Source organism: Limanda limanda, chromosome 9 (assembly GCF_963576545.1).
Source record: "Limanda limanda chromosome 9, fLimLim1.1, whole genome shotgun sequence".
Taxonomy (NCBI): Eukaryota; Metazoa; Chordata; class Actinopteri; order Pleuronectiformes; family Pleuronectidae; genus Limanda; species Limanda limanda.
In genome coordinates this window covers 21,144,606-21,164,171 of record NC_083644.1, presented here as the reverse complement: position 1 = coordinate 21,164,171, position 19,566 = coordinate 21,144,606, and the positions used below count along the sequence as shown (strand labels likewise).

Genomic DNA, 19,566 nt, shown 5'->3' with positions numbered 1-19,566 from the left:
GCTTTGGGAATCCCGATTTTAGTCTAATAAGGCAGAAGATTTCGCAGCCCGACAGCTTTGACTAATTAGCGTCTAATGGTGGGTGGGTGTCTAAGCGTTTGGGCTCACTTTTAGTGCTATCTGCTCGCACAGACAAGCACGCACACACACACACACACACGCATTCATGCACACATGCACACAAACTCAGATGACAAAAAAGGTCACTTAATTTCATTAAGATTTAATGAGATTATAGCAAAACTTCATATACATTCGGGAATACAAAGGAAACAGATGCAATGGTTTTAAAAGATTAATACATTTTATTTAATCATTGAATGACCTCACATACAAAGCTAAATATAATGTAATAATATACAATTTCATATCAATGTTGACGTCACCTAATGACATAGTAATTTGCAGAAAAAGTCTCTAAAATATCTCTTACATTTTGGTGATTCAAGTCCAAACTGTAAATACAGAATTACTGACAGATATAAAGTGTTTACTCTCAGGGCAGAGAGGCATGCAGGCCCGGGTGGAGCCCCAGTTGTGGCTGCATACGGGACCAGGGCCAGTAGAATCTGGGCGCTGAGCAAGTCAGAGGGAATGCTGATGCCTGGGGACAGCACCAACAGGTCGTTCTGTGGGGGCGAGCCAGGGCGGGGTGGTAGGGGGAGCTCAGGGAGGGCAAGGGCAGCTGTCCCGCCACCCTGCGCACCCTCCGCCGTGCCCTCCGGCAGTGATAGTCCCCGTTGGAGAAGTCCTCATAGTTTGACGGGTGAATTGCCCAGAAGTGGCCTTTACCGTTGTCACTGCGGCCAGCTTTGATGAAGCAGTCGTTCAGGGAGAGGTTGTGTCTCACACTGTTCCTCCAGTTTTTATCCTGTTGGGGAGCAAAGAACATGAAGGCTGTTAGGCCCAAAAGCAAAACCTGAAGGTAAGTAAGCGTTAAACGGTGGGTGACCCCACCTGACAATTAACATAGGTGGCTGGTTAAGTATGGCTGATCCTCTTCAGGATGTCACCTTGTCCTGTTGTTGGCAGGATGTGTGATAGCGTGTCAACACTGTATATGATCCCAGCAAGACACGACACCTTGAGTTACCTTTTTAGCACGTCAAACCAATGACTGAATGTAATCCACTAGGCTACGTCCAATCTGTTGTCGCACCTGGTAACGGCAGAGGCGGTTTGCAACCTAGCTACAGGATTACTTTATCTGTGAATTCGCCAACAAGAAGATCATCTAGTGTCCCTGCGAGCACCTAATTGCCCAACCACTCAGACAGATTACCTGTGCCAACTGGGTCGCTCCACTTGAAAATGGCTGCCACGTTATTTTCTGTAACTAAGATGAACACGATGACGGGTTAAGACGCTTTTTAGTATCTGGGGCACGTTAACAAAAGCAATACAGCGTTGCGTTATTTCAAAACACTCCCCCAGACAGCGATTGCATGTTTCGTGGAGCTTACTTTACGTTATCGCCCAATCTGACTTTCTAAATCCCTCTGTTACGACAACAGCTACTTTCTGTCGATATAGGATGATCTTCGGCTGCCGTGCTAATACAAAGATGCAAAAATAAACCTGAACATACCTTACTCTTGAAGTAAGGGTAGTGGTCCATGATCCACTGGTAGATGTCACACAGCAGCAGCTTCTTCTGCTCGGACGCCAGGATCGCCTTAGAGATGAGAGAGATGTACGACTGGTTGGGTTTGTCCGCAGACTTCTCTCGACCGCTGCTGACAGACGTGGCGGTGGTGGTGGTCACTTCCTCCTCCCCCTCCTCTTGTTGCTCTTCTTCCTCCTCCTCTTCTTTGACTTTCCTTAACTCAGGGTCTACCTCTGACCTCTTCGGCTGTTTCTCAGAGCGAATCCCCACCTCTTCGGGTTTAGGATTCTGATGATCTAGCATGTTGCTCGCTGTCTGCTCTGCCGCACGACTTCCTGTCGCTTCTTCTTTGGAACCTTTGACTCCTTTATTGAACAGAAGGTAGTCAATAGTGAAGCTCAGTCCCAGCCTCTCTCTGCCGATGGTGCGGCTGCTTCTGTCCTCCATTGTCCTTTCTGAATCGAGATATCTCACACTCATTTAAGAGGTTTAATTACTTCCAACTGACTGACTGTTGAATAATTATCAACTGATGGGTAGAAAGCGTTTCTCCCAAAAAGTCTTCTCAGAATTGTTTGTCTGAGTTCCGCAGCATTTTCTTTCAAAATAAACCCCCCCTTATGGACTGAACGTCTCAATGCGCCTCGCTTCTTCAGCCGAAGTCTTACTGTTGACACGATCACAGACAAAGATGAGCCTCTCAACTGTTGTTAACCCTGATGCGCTCATGAGCCACACAATCTTAACCTGTGGAAATGACGTCAGTCACGAAGACTAAATGCGGCCACTTTGTTTGCCAACAAAGTTTAATTAAACGCTTTTGCCTCTAAGTTAAAAGGAACCCGACCGAAACCCCCTCCTCTAAATCCTGCAGCCTTTTTGCTCGTGAATGGAAGAGCTGTGCTTCCACAGTTGTGAAGGTGACTCTATTTATATGACTGTGAATTTATCCCTCACAGAAAGGGGCAAAGGAGACACAGGGGAGGTCCAGGTAGGGGGTCTAAATTCAGGCGGATTAATTTTATTAACCTAAGCAAATCTTTGTAATTACGGGAGATTAAACACTCAAGATTTAGTGAGACATGGTGTGCAGAGGATGGATGCTGTAGAATCAAAGGCCTTTTAGATGCCAGTGTTATCCTGTTAAAGTTGTTTTGTCAGTGGGGATGCTGTCCAAAGAATTACTTGAGTTACTACAGAGCAGTAATTAATGCCTCTAGTTCAATGTTTTAGAGAGAGAAAAAAAACACAAATCCACATTTTGTGGAGTCAAACAGTAAAATGTATGGAGAAAAAATCAAATGACTTCCCTGCTTTTGATATAAACCGTTTTCTAGTGCCCGACCACCAACGGTGCGAAGGTCCTATTGCTTTTCATTTGATTATTTAGGCAAATGAATTGCAATTTTGACGGCTCGATCATACTCCATACTCACCAAACTACGCAGGTGCGTTAGTCCTGATGAAAATTTTAGTATTCTGATGTAAATCGAAATGTAAATCGGAAAAAATGGCTCAACAGCGCCCCCTAACATGTAAAAATAACGGCTGGTTTAACGGATCTTCACGAAATTTGCTACACACGTGTATCATGACCGGACGGGAAAAAACTCCCTTGGTCCTTTGCTAAAGGAGACAAAGTTGTCATAACTCCACTGTGCATTGTCAAATCAGAACCTAAATGTTGTCACATGATCTGCATATAATATGAGTTCAGCAGGTTTTTATAAAGTGAGTGATTAGAAAACATCATAGGAGCAGAGTCACTCGTTGACTTGAGTAATAATGCGCCTCAGTGCTGTGGCACTGCTAAGGGGGGGGGCCAGGTGAGGCCACCTTTATACAGTAAAGGCTATAATATATAATCAGAGTTTGTCCTGTTAAGCAGCACATAATTCTAAACTGAATGAATGTCAAATCAGTGTGGAGAGCACTGACCACTGTCATTGAGTTACTGTTGTAGTCTGATTTTTTAATTGAAAACATTTTAAAGTAATTTATGGGACAATTGTAATGTCTGACTGATTTTATTAATTGCTGAAAAAGCAGCCATGTTCAGTAATACAGAAAAATGTGGATGTGATACATTGAAATGCATCGAGATGCATAGTATATTTATTTCCTGGTTTATTTCATGCATCGCTGGGTGTTTCTTTGCTATATCCTTTTATAGCTTATTCTTCCTGCGTCATTTTAGGAAATGATATCGAAGATCAGTATTCCATGTCATCAAAGAACCCCTTACTGATTGAAATAAATCATTCTTCTTCATGTTATTATACACATATCAAAATCAGACACTCAATTACACTGTCAAATGTTGAAATAAAATGTGGATTGTATCTGTATATTTATTTGATATGACTGACATTTGTTGAATTTTGTATTGTTAACTGTCTTTTCACAATTAAAAGCCAAGCCTTCTTTGGTCTATTTGATTAATTCTGAGGCGTCCTAAAGCACCTAATCCATTTTAAAATGTTGTGTTATTTAACCACAGTAACTATTAATCTTTCCAGAAATAAGATATAAGTAAGATCAAAATCATGGCAAAACATCATATACAATATTTCAACATTTCATCGCTCACATAATCTGTATTTGCATCCTCTTGTGATTAATTGGAGCGGTATCACAAACTATATTGTATTGTAATATATGCAAATGTAACATTTTTCTTAACTGTAATTTGTTGTAACTTGTGAATTGTAACACATTTGTAAACTATTTTTGTTACTTTCTTTAAAGTTGACTCAGCTGTAAGACTAAGAATTTCATTGCTGGTGATGATTTCAGTTTCTCTTACTTTCATGTTTTATATTCTTAAAGTCTCTGGGATCCTAAACAAACAGATGTCTGATTTAAAAGTGTCTTCGGCACATATTCATATTGGTGAACCCATGAGCTTTGAGGTTATATAGAATCAGAATAATCTGTGCAATAGATATAGTGTATTTCCATCATGGACATCCTCTGTTTGACCTGCTGCCCCCTGAAGGTCAATAAAAACACAGACAAACAGCGGAAAAAAACAGCTTTTACCCCACAGCCATCAGAGAACTGAACTCTGCTTTTTTACATAGATTATATTGCACTACACGTACAAATACAGATGTATCTGCTAAAATTATCTGCTGCACTGTTTTTTATATTTAAAATTAAAAAATATATTGCACCTTTTTTACCTGTTTATGCTGTTTCCTCATGTTGTTGTTTTTTCTTTTTTTTTTCTATTTATACTATGCACGTTAAGGACTGCTGCTTAATTCGTTTTACACTGTGCAATAACAATAACATGATTATATGCTATTTACTGACTTAAACGATCTCTATAGCACACATCACATTAGTCTAGATCACAGTAACAGTAGGCTACAGTAACTTGTTTGATCTGCTTTGTTCCGTCAGGTTTACACTGGGCATGGATTACATGACAGTCAGGTCAAATCATGGACCATGTTGCCCTCTTCTGTTTAAATAATGCAACATGAAATATAGGCCTTTGTGCAACGTAAAGCACTATGATGCCTCTACATGAGCAAGCTCATGTATTGTAATCAGCTTCATAATTTACCTTTATATGCATAGTCTTTGTTGATAAAAAAATATACCAAAAATTTTAATGAAAGTATTGTAAAAAATAAAATAGTAGCCTGTATTGTGGAGAACAAACATTATTGAGATACATTTACACAGCTATATCAAAATAAATAAATCCTTTATTTTGTACATCTCCTATATTGCTCATACCTTATATACTTTTATTCACAAATAAACAACTTATAAATGTAGATAACCTATTCCATCAACCAGATTGGTGGAAAGCCAGGTGTCTGTAGCCTCATGCATTGTTCTATTGATGTTTCACAACCAGAGTAAAGCCAAAGAAAACACACCGTGTTATTACATGATACTGCAATTCCTTCAATTGATTTTTGTTTCCATGAGGTTATTCTCTGCCACACATGAGGAGCTTGATAAAACCTGGGTTGGATCACCGGAGGGACTGTAAGTGTGCTCCTTATATACTTAATTACATTATATTAAAAGCATGACATAACATTGTACTTGTGTGTAAAACACGGTGTGGTTTGTTTATACTTATAAAATAATGTATATTTCGTTGATAACTATTTTTAATTCAGTAGTGAACATACCTTAGACAAAGCATTAACTCCATAACTGACTCACAACCCGAAATGGATTATTTAGCTCGGAGTGGACTTGTGGGGACCATGCGACCGGTTCCACTTGACACCTCATGCTTTAAATACTCAGTGAATAATAACAGTTTCTAACACTCGTGTTCAGGATATCTCAACACTATTAAACCGGAACACCACGGATATCACAAAACGGTCACACAATTTGTCACTAACACACACTGAGGCCTAATTCTGACACCAAACCCGACTCTTAGTGTTTGAAAAAAAAGTTGTACTGTCACTTTAAAAAACCGCGAGCCCGCCCATTGCGTATGCAGCGCAAAGGAGTCTTGTCAGGGGCGCGCTGTGATTGGTTGAAGACACCTGTCCGTCAAAGCAGGCTCTGCGTCTCATTGGTGAAAGACTAGCCGTCGTCCCTGACTCTCGCGGTACTGCTGCTCGAAGATGGCGGCCGAACTGGTGGAAGCGATGGTGAGTAGAGCTCGGATAGGTTTGGTTTGAGGGGAGACGGCTGCGGGTTCGCGGGCTGGAGTCCGGTCCCGTCGAGGGGGACACCTGGGGCTTTGCGTGAACCTGGTTGAGAGTTTATATTCTGTCAAATGGGGCCCATTTCGTTCACAACGAAACGAACTAGCCTGCGCCGCTAACGTGGCTAGCCCGCTAGGTAGCGATAACCAGGCAAATGCGTTGGCTCGGCTAGCATCACGCTGCCGCTAAAGGAAGACATCGAAATGAATGATGGGTCCATCCAGACAACCGGGGGGCTGCTGCCAGCGTCCCCTCGGCCCTGTCAACACCTTACGGTAGTTATCTGACGGAAGCGTGTCTCTGTATTTCAGTTTACGGAACTGAGCACCTGTCAAATTGTTCCGTTGCTATGATTGAATGCCGACAGCCCGGTCCTGAAAGCAGCTAGCCAGGCGATAGCTGCGGCGACCCTGCTGTTGTTCGAGTGAGGCTGAAGAAAGTCAAATCTTTATTATTTTACGACATCAATCTCCAGCGCAGCTCGTCCATCAGAAGCCCAGCGTCCAGCCACGTTGTGGTGATAATGTATTTGTAGACGCATCTGCCAGTGAAAGCGTGTCACACTGCAGCCGCTTCCTCCATCAACAACACGACGTTTGTTGTCAAGTTCCTTCACTCTACGTAGCGGCTGCTTTTAAATATACACCATCATGCGTAGGCTTTGTCCGGAGGTAACCGATTGCTCTCTTTGGGTCAATACTGTTCAAGTATAGTGTGGCGTATCGAGGTCTGGACGCATTTTGGCCTCAGTGACATTACACTTTGTATATTTATAATTTTAGTAAACGGGCATCATCAGCCCGTTATTGTCATTCTTCCATTTGAAAGTTTGGCTGGGATTGACCCACGAGGGTCCAAGCCATCAATGTAAATGGATTTTTAACAGGATGCTTGGTTTGATTGATTACCGGTGAGCCCACTAGTAATGGGACATGCTCACATTACATGTGTGTTGCTGAGTTGTGCACTGACACAAGTGCACTGAGAGAGTTCACACCTCCACAAACAGTCCCCTTTGAAACACGTTTGATTTCACTTAATCCAGATTGCTATTTGGATCTCCAGCAAGTTGCACTCGACATATCATTCCCCTAAACATGCTTGATTTTTTCCTATCAATTTCACCTGCCTACTAAAAGACAGATGAAAACATATCCTCCTTGGCGTATGGTAAACAAAGGTCGAAACTACAGTTTTTATGATGTATTAATTTGTGAGCGCACATTGTTGTTTACCTTTTTGAACATTTCGTTTTAAATGTCTTTTCTTCCCAGGCATGAGCTGTCGCTTTGCTTTTTTTGTCCGTGCTTTTCTTCTGATTACAAGTCTGTGCCTTACATGATGTTGAAGGAATATAGCGTGACTGTAATACAGTCAAATGCATACATGTCATATCTGTACTGCCATATGAGAGTCAGGGTTCTAAAAATTGTAAAATGGTTTATTCCTCCCTGTAGAACATGGTGAAAAGTTTCCGGGTGTCAGACCTGCAGACACTGCTGGCCTCGATGGGTCGCAGCAAAAGCGGTCTGAAGCAGGACCTGGTGGGGCGCGCACTGCGGCTGGTGCAGACCGAGTACAGCCCAGAGCTTCTGAAGAACGTCAGGCAGCTCTACGAGTCGCGCTTCCCCAAATCCTCTGGTTGGCTTGCTGCACGGCGTCCGGAGGGCGTCCCGGTTGCCTACTCGTCCCTCAGCTCATCCCCCACTGCCACCTCTCAGGGCGCAGACTACCTCAACGGCATTTCCAAACCAACTCCGACACCTGCAGCAGAGGTCAAGCTAGTGCCACTACCCTTTTACCAAACCTTGGAGACACTGTTGCCACCAACAGAGCTAAGTAAGTATAGGCAATTAGATTTTCTTTTGTTCTTGTAATATAATAACTGATTTGAGAGAAATATTATATCCCCTACTGGGTTATTCAACTATGCACTGTGTTAATTCAATTTTACAGTTGCCCAGAACAATGAGAAACTGCAGGACAGTCAATGCATATTTGAGTTAACACCAACCCAAGCTGATCAGATCAGAAATGCAAGGTAAGGGAGTTCAGCATTTCTTCTCAGATTTTGCTTTGCCCAGTTATTAGCATCTTAATTTAAGATTATGTAACTCATGCGCATTTTAATTAAGTTCCTTTACTTTCTTAGTGAGCTTCGTCCAGGAATCAGATCAATCCAAGTGGTTCTTAGGTAAGTTTTCAGCAATTCCCATTGAAACTTAATATTTAACACAATCCTATTGTCTGGACTGTGCTCGATTTGCCAGTGTTATTCAGAATGTTTCTGAGGGATAAGGAAATATAGTTTTACCATGTTTAGTAATGTTTTCTCTCTGTTGTCATTCTCTGTTGCAGAATCTGTTACACAGACTCCATTGGTGTCCAGGAGGACCAGTATCCCCCCAATATTGCTGTCAAAGTAAACCAGTCCTACTGTCATGTGCCAGTGAGTGAATTATCTTATTTGACTTAAGCCACAACTTAAGGACATAAATACGACTAAAGCAGAACTGATCCTTTGCTCTTGTCAGTCCTCAGTCTCTGTATGGATAACACACTGTAGTGTTTTGTGTAATGGGCTGATGGGAAAGATGCATGTTTACTACATTGTTGTTTTCGAGCTGTGTTGTCGACACAAAATGGAATTTTGCGTCTTTGATGACAGCCCAACTCAAGTCTTGGCCAAAAATCACTGTCATTATGCAGTGACTGTGTAGTGATAATGAAGAAAAAAAACTTGAGTGTTAAAATATTGATGTTGATACATTTAGCTTTGATGTCATAGATTACAGCGACTTATCATGGCTGCCCTGTCTTTTAAAATCAAATATAGCAGTAATGGACAAGGAAGTTGCTAAAGATTGTGCATGTAATATTCAGAGCAAACCTAAAGCCATTAATACATTATTAAAATATTACTTGTAGCCGTCAAGAAAGCTACGAGTAGAAGTAGGATGGTTTTCTCTCGGGAAAACAGTTCCTCTACCTGAACATTCTGTTGGAGGAGAATGGGAATAATTGTTACTTTGTGTTTTTGCTGTCATCTTTCCTCGTCTGTCTTTCAGGAGCTTTTTTAGTTTTATGTTCAAATGTATTTATGTTCCCCGTGTTTAAATGGACTTGTCGGTGTGTTGAGATTGGGTATGTCTGTTATTTGAATTGAAAACTAAAAAGAATGGAAAGCATTGGCCAAAACTCAGTTATTTATGTGACCTCTTTATAAAAGTGAAGACTAGAATCTATGTTTGACTTTTGTGTCTCTTTGATAAAATAGTGACTGCAACCAACACAATAAGAACCGGACTACTTCCCAATTGTATTGAAGCCCTTTAGACGGAATTCTGATGCCTATGTATACAAATTATTGAAAAACTGATATCATTTGTGTGTCTGTGTATTTACAGGGCTATTACCCTTCTAATAAGCCTGGGGTTGAACCTCGTCGCCCTTGTCGACCTGTTAACATCACTCCCTGGTTGCATCTCTCCAGTGTCACCAACAGAGTCACCATCACCTGGGGAAACTTTGGCAAGGTAAGAGTCTGATGCTGATTCTCATCATTACACTCAGCTCAGGGTCATGATGGAAACAGTAGAAGTTGAGAAACAGTGTTTCATGAGTTCTGCTCAGCCTTGCGTGGTGTAACTCCTAAAGAAGGCTTTCAGAAGCCAAGGGCTGAATTACTTCAGTGACCCTCTTAACTGTTGCTCCCCCAATCCTTATCCTGTTAAGCAGCTGGAAGACCAACAAATACACTCTCACCTCTGTTCACACCCTCTTTTTAGAGCTCTTGTAAACCAATTAGGGATAAGAACTGTGAAAGTTGTACCTAAACACAATTAACAGTAACAAAACAATGCAGTTTTAAACTAACAAGAGAACTTCACCTAAGTGTGGTGCTCCTGAATTTTTTTTAGAGGCAAACTAGGGTTGGTTGTTGAGGGAGGGTGAAGTTGGTGCGTAAGAAGAGCGTGGGGGAATATTTCTCGGTTTTATTAAACATTTGGAGAAGTAAAGCGAAGAAGGCAAAATAACATGTTGGATTTGATTTAACATGTGTCTCGCACAGTTTTAACACCCAGAGTTCAATCTGTATATTTACCAAGACCAATTCAGTCTCCCACACAAGAACAACACAGGTCAATCCAACCCCGAGATGAGAAGCAAGATGCCTCACACGTTGTATACAAAAGTATTTACTGAGAAAATTGATGATTCACCCATCTCAATTCCTTCTCATCTCTCTTGAGAGTTGCACTTCATGAGTACCAGCTGTTTGTTTTGCCTCATCTTGTAGAGATTGCCAATCAAACTAGTGGCAATTTCGTCCAATACAGAGTGATTAAAACGTGATTTGTCTTGCCAAAGAAGATCACTTAGAATTTTACAACATAAATTGATAAAATTGCCGTCAATCTTAACTTGACTATCCAAAATTACAATGTGGTTTATTTTAGCATATTTATTTGGTGGTCAGAATTTAGGCAAAGGATGAATGGTGTCAAACACAGACCAAGAGGTCATAAGACAAGGGGGGGGGGGGGGGGATTCCCATCAGGACCATTTACATTTCGTTTTCTTACTGAACATCTTTCACGGACAAAAAATTAAATGTGAGAATATATATATACAGGATTCTTCCTAATGTGATGGCTGTTTTAGATGTCTGACGTCAGATGGTAATGATGATGATACTTGCGGCTGATTTCCAAATTTTAGTCAGTCTTGAGCAGTACTGAGTTATTGCCAGAGTGAGAATTGAAAAACCTGCTCACAGCATTGTGTTGTCTCAAACAAAGACATGCACTTCAGTGGGAACAAGTCTATCATTAACTCTCCCTCTGAAAGAGGATTCAGCTTCTTCTGTACTAGCTTGCTCACCACAAAACTTGCCTACATACCACTTCTGGACTTGTTGGGTACACAAGCTCTGCCAAGACCGTCAACGTTATCCAACAGCATTTATCCATTCAACTCATCCAGTTTAGCTCCATGTTTCAGTTTTCTTTGTGCTTGTTGATTCACTAGCATTTATGAAGCACGTATTTAAACACGTGAACACTATGCAGAAGAAGTGATGCCCCGTTTACCCACAAACGTAAGTATGAATTGAGCTGTTTTTATAAAGATCAGCTCTAAGTGATAGATTAGAAAATATCAGAGGAGCAGAAACTCTTGTTGATCAGCCTTAATGCTGCCAAGAAGGGGTCAGGCAGGGCCACTGTGATACAGTAAAGGCTAAAGATGAAGCACACAGGTCTAACCTGAAAGAATGTCAAATCAATGTGGAGAGCACTGACCGCTGCTATAGCCTTATACTGTAGACAGTTAGAGTCTGATTTTTGAATTGATATTATTTTTTAATAGTAACAGACTAATATGCTTTTTAAAAGCACAAATCATGAGGCTAGTGAAGATGCACACCTTTAGTCGAACAGTGATTATAAAAAACGAAATCATGTATAGAAATAAAAATTCTTTGATTAACTGATAATTGTTTTATTGTCTAATCGTAGCCCTCTGCATTGGAATGGAATCTTGGGTTACCTAGAGATTTCCATCCCTAGAGATGACGCATATCGGTGTGTTGCGTTCAAGTTTGCCCTAAACCAGAAGGGACCACTCAAGGACATCAAACAATTTTTTTCTTGTTTTCATTTTATCCCAGAAAAACCTTATTCCTCTTTTTTATTCCTCAGTTTTTTATATATATATTTTAACTCACTCACACCCTGCTATTACCGGGTTGCACCCCCTTTTGCCTTCAGAACTTTCTTAATTCTTCGTAGCAGTAGATTCAACAAGGTGTTTGAAACATTCCTTAGAGATTTTGGTCCGTGACATGATAGCATCTCGAGTTGCTGCAGATTTGTCGGCTGCTAATCAATGATGGGAATCTCCACATCCCAAAGTTCCACCACATCCCAAAGGTGCTCTATGGGATTGACAGTGAACTCATTGTCATGTTCAAAATATCTTCTATTGTCCAATTTTGGTGAGCCTGTGCGAATTGTAGCCTCAGTTTCCTGTTCTTAACTGACAGTAGTGGCACCTGGTGTGGTCTTCAGCTGCTGTAAACCCTAGCGATACACATATTTGATATTTGCCATTTTTACAACCTAAAACAATATTGAAGGGGGCAGAGTACTTGGAAGCGGCTCTATATGGTCTTATTTTTTGTCTTTTTAAAGTCTGTGCTGACAACCTCTGAATTGGTGTGTTTCCAGCGGTACTCGGTGGCTGTGTATTTAGTGAGGGTCTTCACTGCAACAGACCTCTTCAGCCAACTCAAACTCTGCTCTGTGGAGAGTGCAGATCGCTGTCGTGAACGCAGTAAGTTTTACTTGTATGACCTCCTAAATTGTGCCAGTTTCTATTACGCTTTAATATTAAACTGATTTGAATTATATTTCTAAAAGTTATTGACTCAAAGTTAGTTTATTCCGTTTTGGTGGGACTGGGTTGTGAAAAAAGTGGTGTCCTAAATGTTGATCAACTATTATCTACAGTCCAAGACAAACTTCGCTTTGACCCAGAAAGTGAAATTGCGACCACAGGCCTTCGAGTTTCTCTCATCTGTCCAGTGAGTATATCTACATGAGACCACTTGACATTATCAGCTGTGGTAAAGTTTCCTTAATATTTGTGCTGCTACTCTGCTGGATGTCTTTAACACGCTTTGTCTTCTCCCATTTCCCAGTTGGTGAAGATGCGGCTCGGGGTACCGTGTCGAGTTTTAACTTGTGCCCATCTCCAGTGTTTCGATGCAGTCTTCTTCCTGCAGATGAACGAGAAGAAGCCCACGTGGACTTGCCCTGTCTGTGACAAGCCCGCTCCCTTTGAGCTGCTCACAATTGATGGGTAAGGAGACAGAAACATGCTCTGACTGGTTCCACCCACACAGCATCATATTTTCAATAAATTCTGAAATTTCAGCCATGTGTAGTTTGGACGACCCTGTGCTCCGAAGCCAGTCTGGAGAAAACATATAAAGCTGCACAGGTGTCGGGGGGCCTTTTATAGAACTTTTGATACAAGTTGGATCTTGCTCTAGCCTTCTGTGTATTCATTAAAAAACTCTTTGGCGGTTTTGCAAGTCATGAGAGGGTCATTATCCATTTTGTTCTGCATTTGTAAACCTGTTATCCAGTTATCGCTCAAAACCTTTGATCAGCTAAACTGGCTTGTTTATTGACTCTGATCGACTTACAATTAAGAGAACCATGCCACATAGCTGTGATTAAGTCGTTTTTGTATTTTACATGGATAAGTTCATTGACACATCTAAAGGTCCCAAATGTTTCTAGTACATTGTGTCTTAGCTTTTCTGCATTTTCGTTATGAAGAGAATTGTTAGTTCTTTGGAAAAACCCAGAGGAGCCTGCAGTCCATTTGTCAACAACATTTGGGCGTGTCATTTCTTGAAAATTCTAAACACCTCTGACAGACACAATCTTACTTTGACAAAGACTGGAAGCATTGTGTTCCCGTTTGGCTTCAAGGTTTATTTACATTCCTTAAATAAAGCTTGTGTGAAAGACTTGTCTGTAACTGATCGCTAGGTCTAGTTTCAAATGGCCTAATTACATATTGTCAGGTTTATTAAGTGATTACTCATGGCTCTGAAATATACAGATGAAATACAATTTTCATCCAAATATTTTAGCAGAAGTTGATTATTTTCTTTTTGAAATGTAATTTGAATAATATCAATCTATATAACGAAAATGATCAACATTTTATCTGGAATTTCTCCTGCTGTTGAGTATTCTGTGGTTTTCTGGTGTGTGAGATCTTTTGCAAAGCAACTCTAACCTGCCGTGTGTTTTTCAGGCTGCTATCTGAGATCCTGAAACAGACAAGTGAAGACATTGAGGAGATTGAGTACCTAACCGACGGCTCCTGGCAACCCATCAGAGATGAGAAGGAGAGGGACAGGGACAGGGATAGAGAAAGCAGCAACACGCCAGACTACCCTGATGTTGATATATGTGAGTGTCAAACCCGGAGACATTTTTACTGCTTTCAGACAGTGGAAATGCTGAACACCAGATACTCTCCTAAAATTATGCAAATGTCAGACACTGCAGACATTCGGAAAAATCTTTGTCATCTTGTAACACACATATTTTTTTTGAATGGCATCTCTGTCTTTAGGCATTCCTGAGGCAAACGGTCATTCACCAGCCCACAGCAGCACCAGCCTGACGGGCAAATCTGGCAGCAGTTCCGTGGGGGGGGCAGGAGGCACGGGGGGACCTGCCGCGGCGCCGGGCGGAGGTGCGGTGGTAGATCTAACTCTTGACTCGTCCTCTGAAGAGGAAGGCGGCGGGGCAGGAGGAGACAGCGAGGACACAGAGGACAGCGCCGACAGTCCTGCCCCGAAGAGGGGCCGATATAACTACGACAAGGACCTGGTCACTGCCTACTGACCCGCAGCTCTGTCCCCGCACAGACTGACACACACACAGAGACAAAGGCAGGGGGCTCAAAAGAAGCTTGAGGACAGGAACAGTAATCCACTAGATGCAACGACCCTCCCTTACGCCCAACATTAGAGCCTTTTAGCAGCTCTGGTTTCTACCCATTCAAAACAAACACACTCAAACATGCACTGTTAATGAATCCTGAATCTAGAGCGATTAGGATTCCTCTTTGTACTGTACACCACTGGAAGCGACTCTAACTCTTTTTGGTCAACTGTCACCTCACAGTGAATATCTGTACCGTCCTGCCTCTACTAAAGAAACTGAATGGATCGCGCACCCCCGACACCACCACCACCCCCTTTCCTCCTCTCCTCCTCTCTCCAGACTATTTCCTCTCTTCCACTCCATCACTCTTTGTAATTGACTTGGAATTACTGGCTCTTTTAGCCGTGGGCGTTCAATGTTTGCGTTTCAGATTGTCACATTTGTGATGAACAGGCAGGTTGAAAAGCGGAGGCACCTCAGTAGTTTTTGGTGAAGGATCAAAAACGACCATGGAAAAGAGGCACGAGTAACTTTGGGGAAGGACACATGGCAGAGGTATGTGGAGTGTGATGCAAATCGAAACCTCTTCTGTCGGGTTATAGTTTCTTCGTTCAGAGAATGAGTTCAAAGCTTGAAAGGGTTTTTTCAGGAATTTATCCTTTTAATTATGAAATGGCAGAACACAATACTGGCCTCTGGTGTGTGATGCTTTCCATTTTTATTTTGTCCTTTTAGATAAGAGAACCTACCTCAGTCATAAAAAAAAAAAAAAAACTTAGCAGACTGACCAGAGAGTAGCTGAGAAAGAAGCAGAGGACAGAAGAATTGATGAGTCTTTCTGAAGCCAATTTTACACTGGAGATTATTTTTTTTTCTTCATTGTTTTTGTTTTTTCAAAGTCCATTGTTACATGCCGCTCCAGCAACAACATCTTTGTTGAAGGACTAGGTAGCTTGTGGTTAACCACCAGGCTAACTGTTGGTGTCAGTCATGGGTGGAGCGGTCCCACTAAATAACACATTGCTGTAGTTGTTTTTGCTGTAATAGGATTAATTATGGTTGGTGTATCAACAGTGCAAATGGGCATAAGACATCAAAACTACTGTTCGACTGCTGCGCCAAAGCAGATGCATTTAAAGATTTCACTGACAGGTAGTCATGAGAATTTGGTGCCTTTTTTATTTTCTTTTTTTTTTTTTTACACTAGCTGAGCTGGCCAATCAGATGAGATCCCCCAGTCTGAGAGCCGTTTTATTTTGTTTGTTTCAATTGCAGTACGAGCAACTCAGAATAAAGAATCTGAGGTAAAGGACAGTCATGGAACAGGTTTCAGAAGTGCTGTCTTTCTTTTTTTCTTCCCATATTTTGATGTCTTTCTCTACAAGCATTATATTTATTTTATTGCTTCATGTTCTCTTAACAGTTGTGTGTAATAAATCATCATAGTATTTGGCTGTATCTCTGTACAGTCAGGAGCTTGTACTCGCAGAAAGCAGGATACTTCAGCTGCTGTGGTTTTGGGTGTGGAGAGGCTCATGGCAGGGCTGTTGATGAACAGTCCTATTTCTTTTCCTGTGAATGAATCCAACCGGGGTCAAAGAAGCATTCGGAGCATTTCCTGTGCCGTGGGGGTTGAGCATGTCTAACACGACAAATCTGAATGAGTTGAAAATAAGTGCAACCCCTGCCAAGCTTAAAGTCATTCATCGAATTACAAATTGTCCCGTCTGGAACAAGTGGAGCAGCTTCAACCAACAATCCCCCTTCGGCCTCCGCTCAATGTAGATTAGGTCATGTGTGTTTGCTGGAGTAGAATTGGACTTGCGTTGCCACACACTAGGCTCAGACTAATGCTCTTCTACACCCGCTCTAGTGTTGTCGGTTTGCGATAGCTGCTCCTCAGATGAGGAAACATGGGCTGCACGTGTTTGCATTAGGTTTGTCTGCAGGACGGTCAGAAGATATTGCTGTGTTGATAGAGCTGTTTGCACTTTCATTGGACATAGAGTTTATGGCTTATTTATTTTTACGCCATCCTGTAGTGAGTATTAATCAAAGATAAATTACCTTTGGGACCAGATATCCTCTAACATCTCATGCATGGGAATCTGAAAATGTGAAACTAAAAAAAGGGCGCAGTCATACTCGGGCAGGCAAAAAGCGGGACGTCTTCCATTTCTTTCCTCTTTGACACGTTGAAGTAGATTTCAAAGAGAACATACTGGTGAAAATATTTGGTCATCACACAAAATTGATCGATGACCTCTACTCCACCTGAGTCTGTCCCTGCGAGGATATTCTTTATACAGCGCTTTGAAGCAAAAATTTATTGTGAAGAACTCTAATACCTGTTTTTTACTAGGCAATTTGAGTAACTGCTATACATTTAAAATGACACTGTTCATTTGTCGCTAGGTATTGAAGGTTATTATTTGAATGGATCTCCTAAACTTGTCTTTGCCTTCATGGTTAAAGGTGAGAGGCGGTGCAGGTTGCTTCTGTGGATCTGAGCCAGATGTGTTTGTGCAGGTTGTTTAGGGAGCAGGAGAGCAGAGAGCTGAGGGTCTGGTCTTTTTGCAGTGGCATCGCTTCATCTTACAATTATTGCATAAGGTAGCATGGGCAGAGGCTTACAATCCCTGATGTAAATGTTTCGTTGTGTTTTTTTTATATGTTCATATTAAAAGACAATAAAATTAAATAATATTTTATTAAGCCTTGAATCGCCTCCAGTTGTTCCTACGGGTGGACAGACGAGGAGCTGTTGAAGGGCAGCAGCAGCTGGAGCTGATGCCACTGAGGACTGGGAGAACTGGTTCTGAGGTGTGGATTGTTTATGTCCTGTACCAAATGCTCAGATCTGGGATTACGTTTGATGCCTGTTGAGGATAAAACTGTAAAATTTCAAATGATCGTATTCTAACAGCTGTTATTGACGTGTGGAATTAATTAAAATCAGTTCTTAAAAATATTTGTGCCATCGTTTTTATTTTAAACTGTTTTGATCTTTGGCAAAAGGTCGCTATTCTTCAGCAGAAGAGCAAGGCAGGTGTCATTCCTCTCCGACACATCAGAAATCTGAGGCTGCAGTAAACACAGGTAACAGGTGATGACGGAAAAATATAGCCTGGTCTGACTAACCGGAATTTCTGCTGAGGCTGCAGACGGTAGAATCAGAACACCAGGTACTGTACTACTCATCACCTACAGCTAATAGAAACCCTCCAGGGAAGCGTAATGGAACATAATGGTGCATCTCTGCAGAGGAGACAGAGTGACTGGTCACACGTGCAGGAAGAAAGAATCCAGTCGAATACAGAAAGTCCAAAAATAAAGAAATCCTGATCCGGAGTGCATGTGTCCTGAGACTGAAGCCACAGATCAATTATGACCACACAGCCAATACATCACTGGAGTCTCACTGTCCTCAATTGGAAGAGACTAACGCAGACTTAAACTGTAAAATTCAGCTTTAATTTTTTGCACAAAAAAAAGTTGATCTGAAGTCTCATACTTTCCTTTTGAGGTTAACTTAAAGGTTCAGCGATTTCAAAAAGACTTTGAAAAGTCTATTTAAAGCACTCACTGAAGATTTGCTCTTAAAAAAAGAGTGTAAAACTTTGCATGCGACAGTAATCTGTAGTGTGTAATGTGCTGTTACTGTCCTGTTGTGACCTTTCAAGGCTCTAACAGTTTGAATGATCTCGAAGCCATAATCTGGTATGGTGCATAAAATGTTGACAGTTATGTTTGAACTGTAAAAGTCCCCTTTAAATCAAATAAATAGAAAATGAATGAAGTGGCACTTTTATCCATTTACAGTTTAGAATAAAACCTAATCAAACTTCCCTTTTTTTTTTTAAAGCAGCGCTCGCTCTGCGGAGTGTTTCAAACCAGTTGCATCAACCCCTGAAGCAGCAAGACGAAACCGAGTTGTATCAGACAGTGTGAAGTGTTTATCTGAGAGTGGAGCACACAAGTAAAATCAGATTAGATGCTGCAAATTACAGATGTGATAGAACATGTTGGTTTAGTTACACATGCAGTCTGAAGCCACTGCTAGATCGTTCAAGGTCATTTGAATTAGACCTGGTAGTAATCAGAACATGATTGTGAGTAAAAGGAGGACATTTGCATTGTGGGAAAAATCCTGACAACGTTTTGTCACCAAGGTAACACATGGTACTGATTTGAATAAAGTAAACATCTTGCATTTATCACATCGGTTATGGGAGAATGAAAGTTAAATCTAAAGTTGTAATGGATATATATGATGACACGTTCCTGTAATATATGCCACCATATAGTGATAGTATAGGTTTACAGACAATAGAAACTATAGGGACTGTCTGTTACCTGTGAAGAGAAAAACACCTTTAAAAAGCATCTGAAAACTAATATATTTAACTCAGCTTCTGTTGATGCTCCACTGTCTGTTAACAAATGGGTGCTCATGTTTTGTATGGTTGTTTTATTTTTTATCTTTAACTTCACTTAATATTTTGTGATGCACTTTCTGACTAAATAAAATGTATTCACACATTTCCCCTTAACATTGTGCACTACATAAATCCATTTGACTTAAAGATAGTATGATTTTAGTTAGTTTTTAAGCTTCAAATTACTGAATATTTTACTTTTTTAATATAATTTGTTATTTAAAGCAACACTATGAAACTTTTACAGAGCAACAGCGCTCTCTATAGCAACAAGTGATTATTCATTCTGTTGGGCTTTGTGTCTGAGTGCCCAGAAAGGGGACGGCAATGGAGTACTCGAAGTTAGAGGA

At 41.1% G+C, this 19,566-nt stretch overlaps 2 protein-coding genes across 2 annotated transcripts; one reads left to right on the top strand and one right to left on the bottom strand.

The window, feature by feature from the left end:
- Window positions 1-496: 496 nt before the first annotated feature.
- On the bottom strand, window positions 497-2,086 carry foxq2 (forkhead box Q2). Its single transcript, XM_061077501.1, has 2 exons — window positions 1,589-2,086; window positions 497-871 (listed from the first exon to the last, which is right to left on the bottom strand). The coding sequence occupies exons 1-2, from the start codon at window positions 2,084-2,086 to the stop codon at window positions 497-499; spliced, it is 873 nt and encodes a 290-aa protein (XP_060933484.1).
- Window positions 2,087-6,215: 4,129 nt separating this feature from the next.
- pias4a (protein inhibitor of activated STAT, 4a) lies at window positions 6,216-17,746 on the top strand. The gene is made up of 11 exons (XM_061077640.1): window positions 6,216-6,243; window positions 7,758-8,139; window positions 8,257-8,341; window positions 8,453-8,494; window positions 8,659-8,749; window positions 9,708-9,836; window positions 12,531-12,636; window positions 12,813-12,886; window positions 13,004-13,164; window positions 14,137-14,294; window positions 14,461-17,746. The coding sequence occupies exons 1-11, from the start codon at window positions 6,217-6,219 to the stop codon at window positions 14,733-14,735; spliced, it is 1,530 nt and encodes a 509-aa protein (XP_060933623.1). The 5' UTR covers window position 6,216; the 3' UTR covers window positions 14,736-17,746.
- Window positions 17,747-19,566: the final 1,820 nt, after the last annotated feature.

Coding starts and splice junctions, on each gene's coding strand:
- foxq2 (XM_061077501.1), bottom strand. CDS start 2,086: ATGAGTGTGAGATATCTCGATTCAGAAAGGACAATGGAGGACAGAAGC. Junction 872..1,588: donor ACCCTTACTTCAAGAGTAAG/GTATGTTCAGGT, acceptor GCTCCCCAACAG/GATAAAAACTGGAGGAACAG.
- pias4a (XM_061077640.1), top strand. CDS start 6,217: ATGGCGGCCGAACTGGTGGAAGCGATG. Junction 12,637..12,812: donor AGATCGCTGTCGTGAACGCA/GTAAGTTTTACT, acceptor TATTATCTACAG/TCCAAGACAAACTTCGCTTT. Junction 14,295..14,460: donor CTACCCTGATGTTGATATAT/GTGAGTGTCAAA, acceptor CTCTGTCTTTAG/GCATTCCTGAGGCAAACGGT.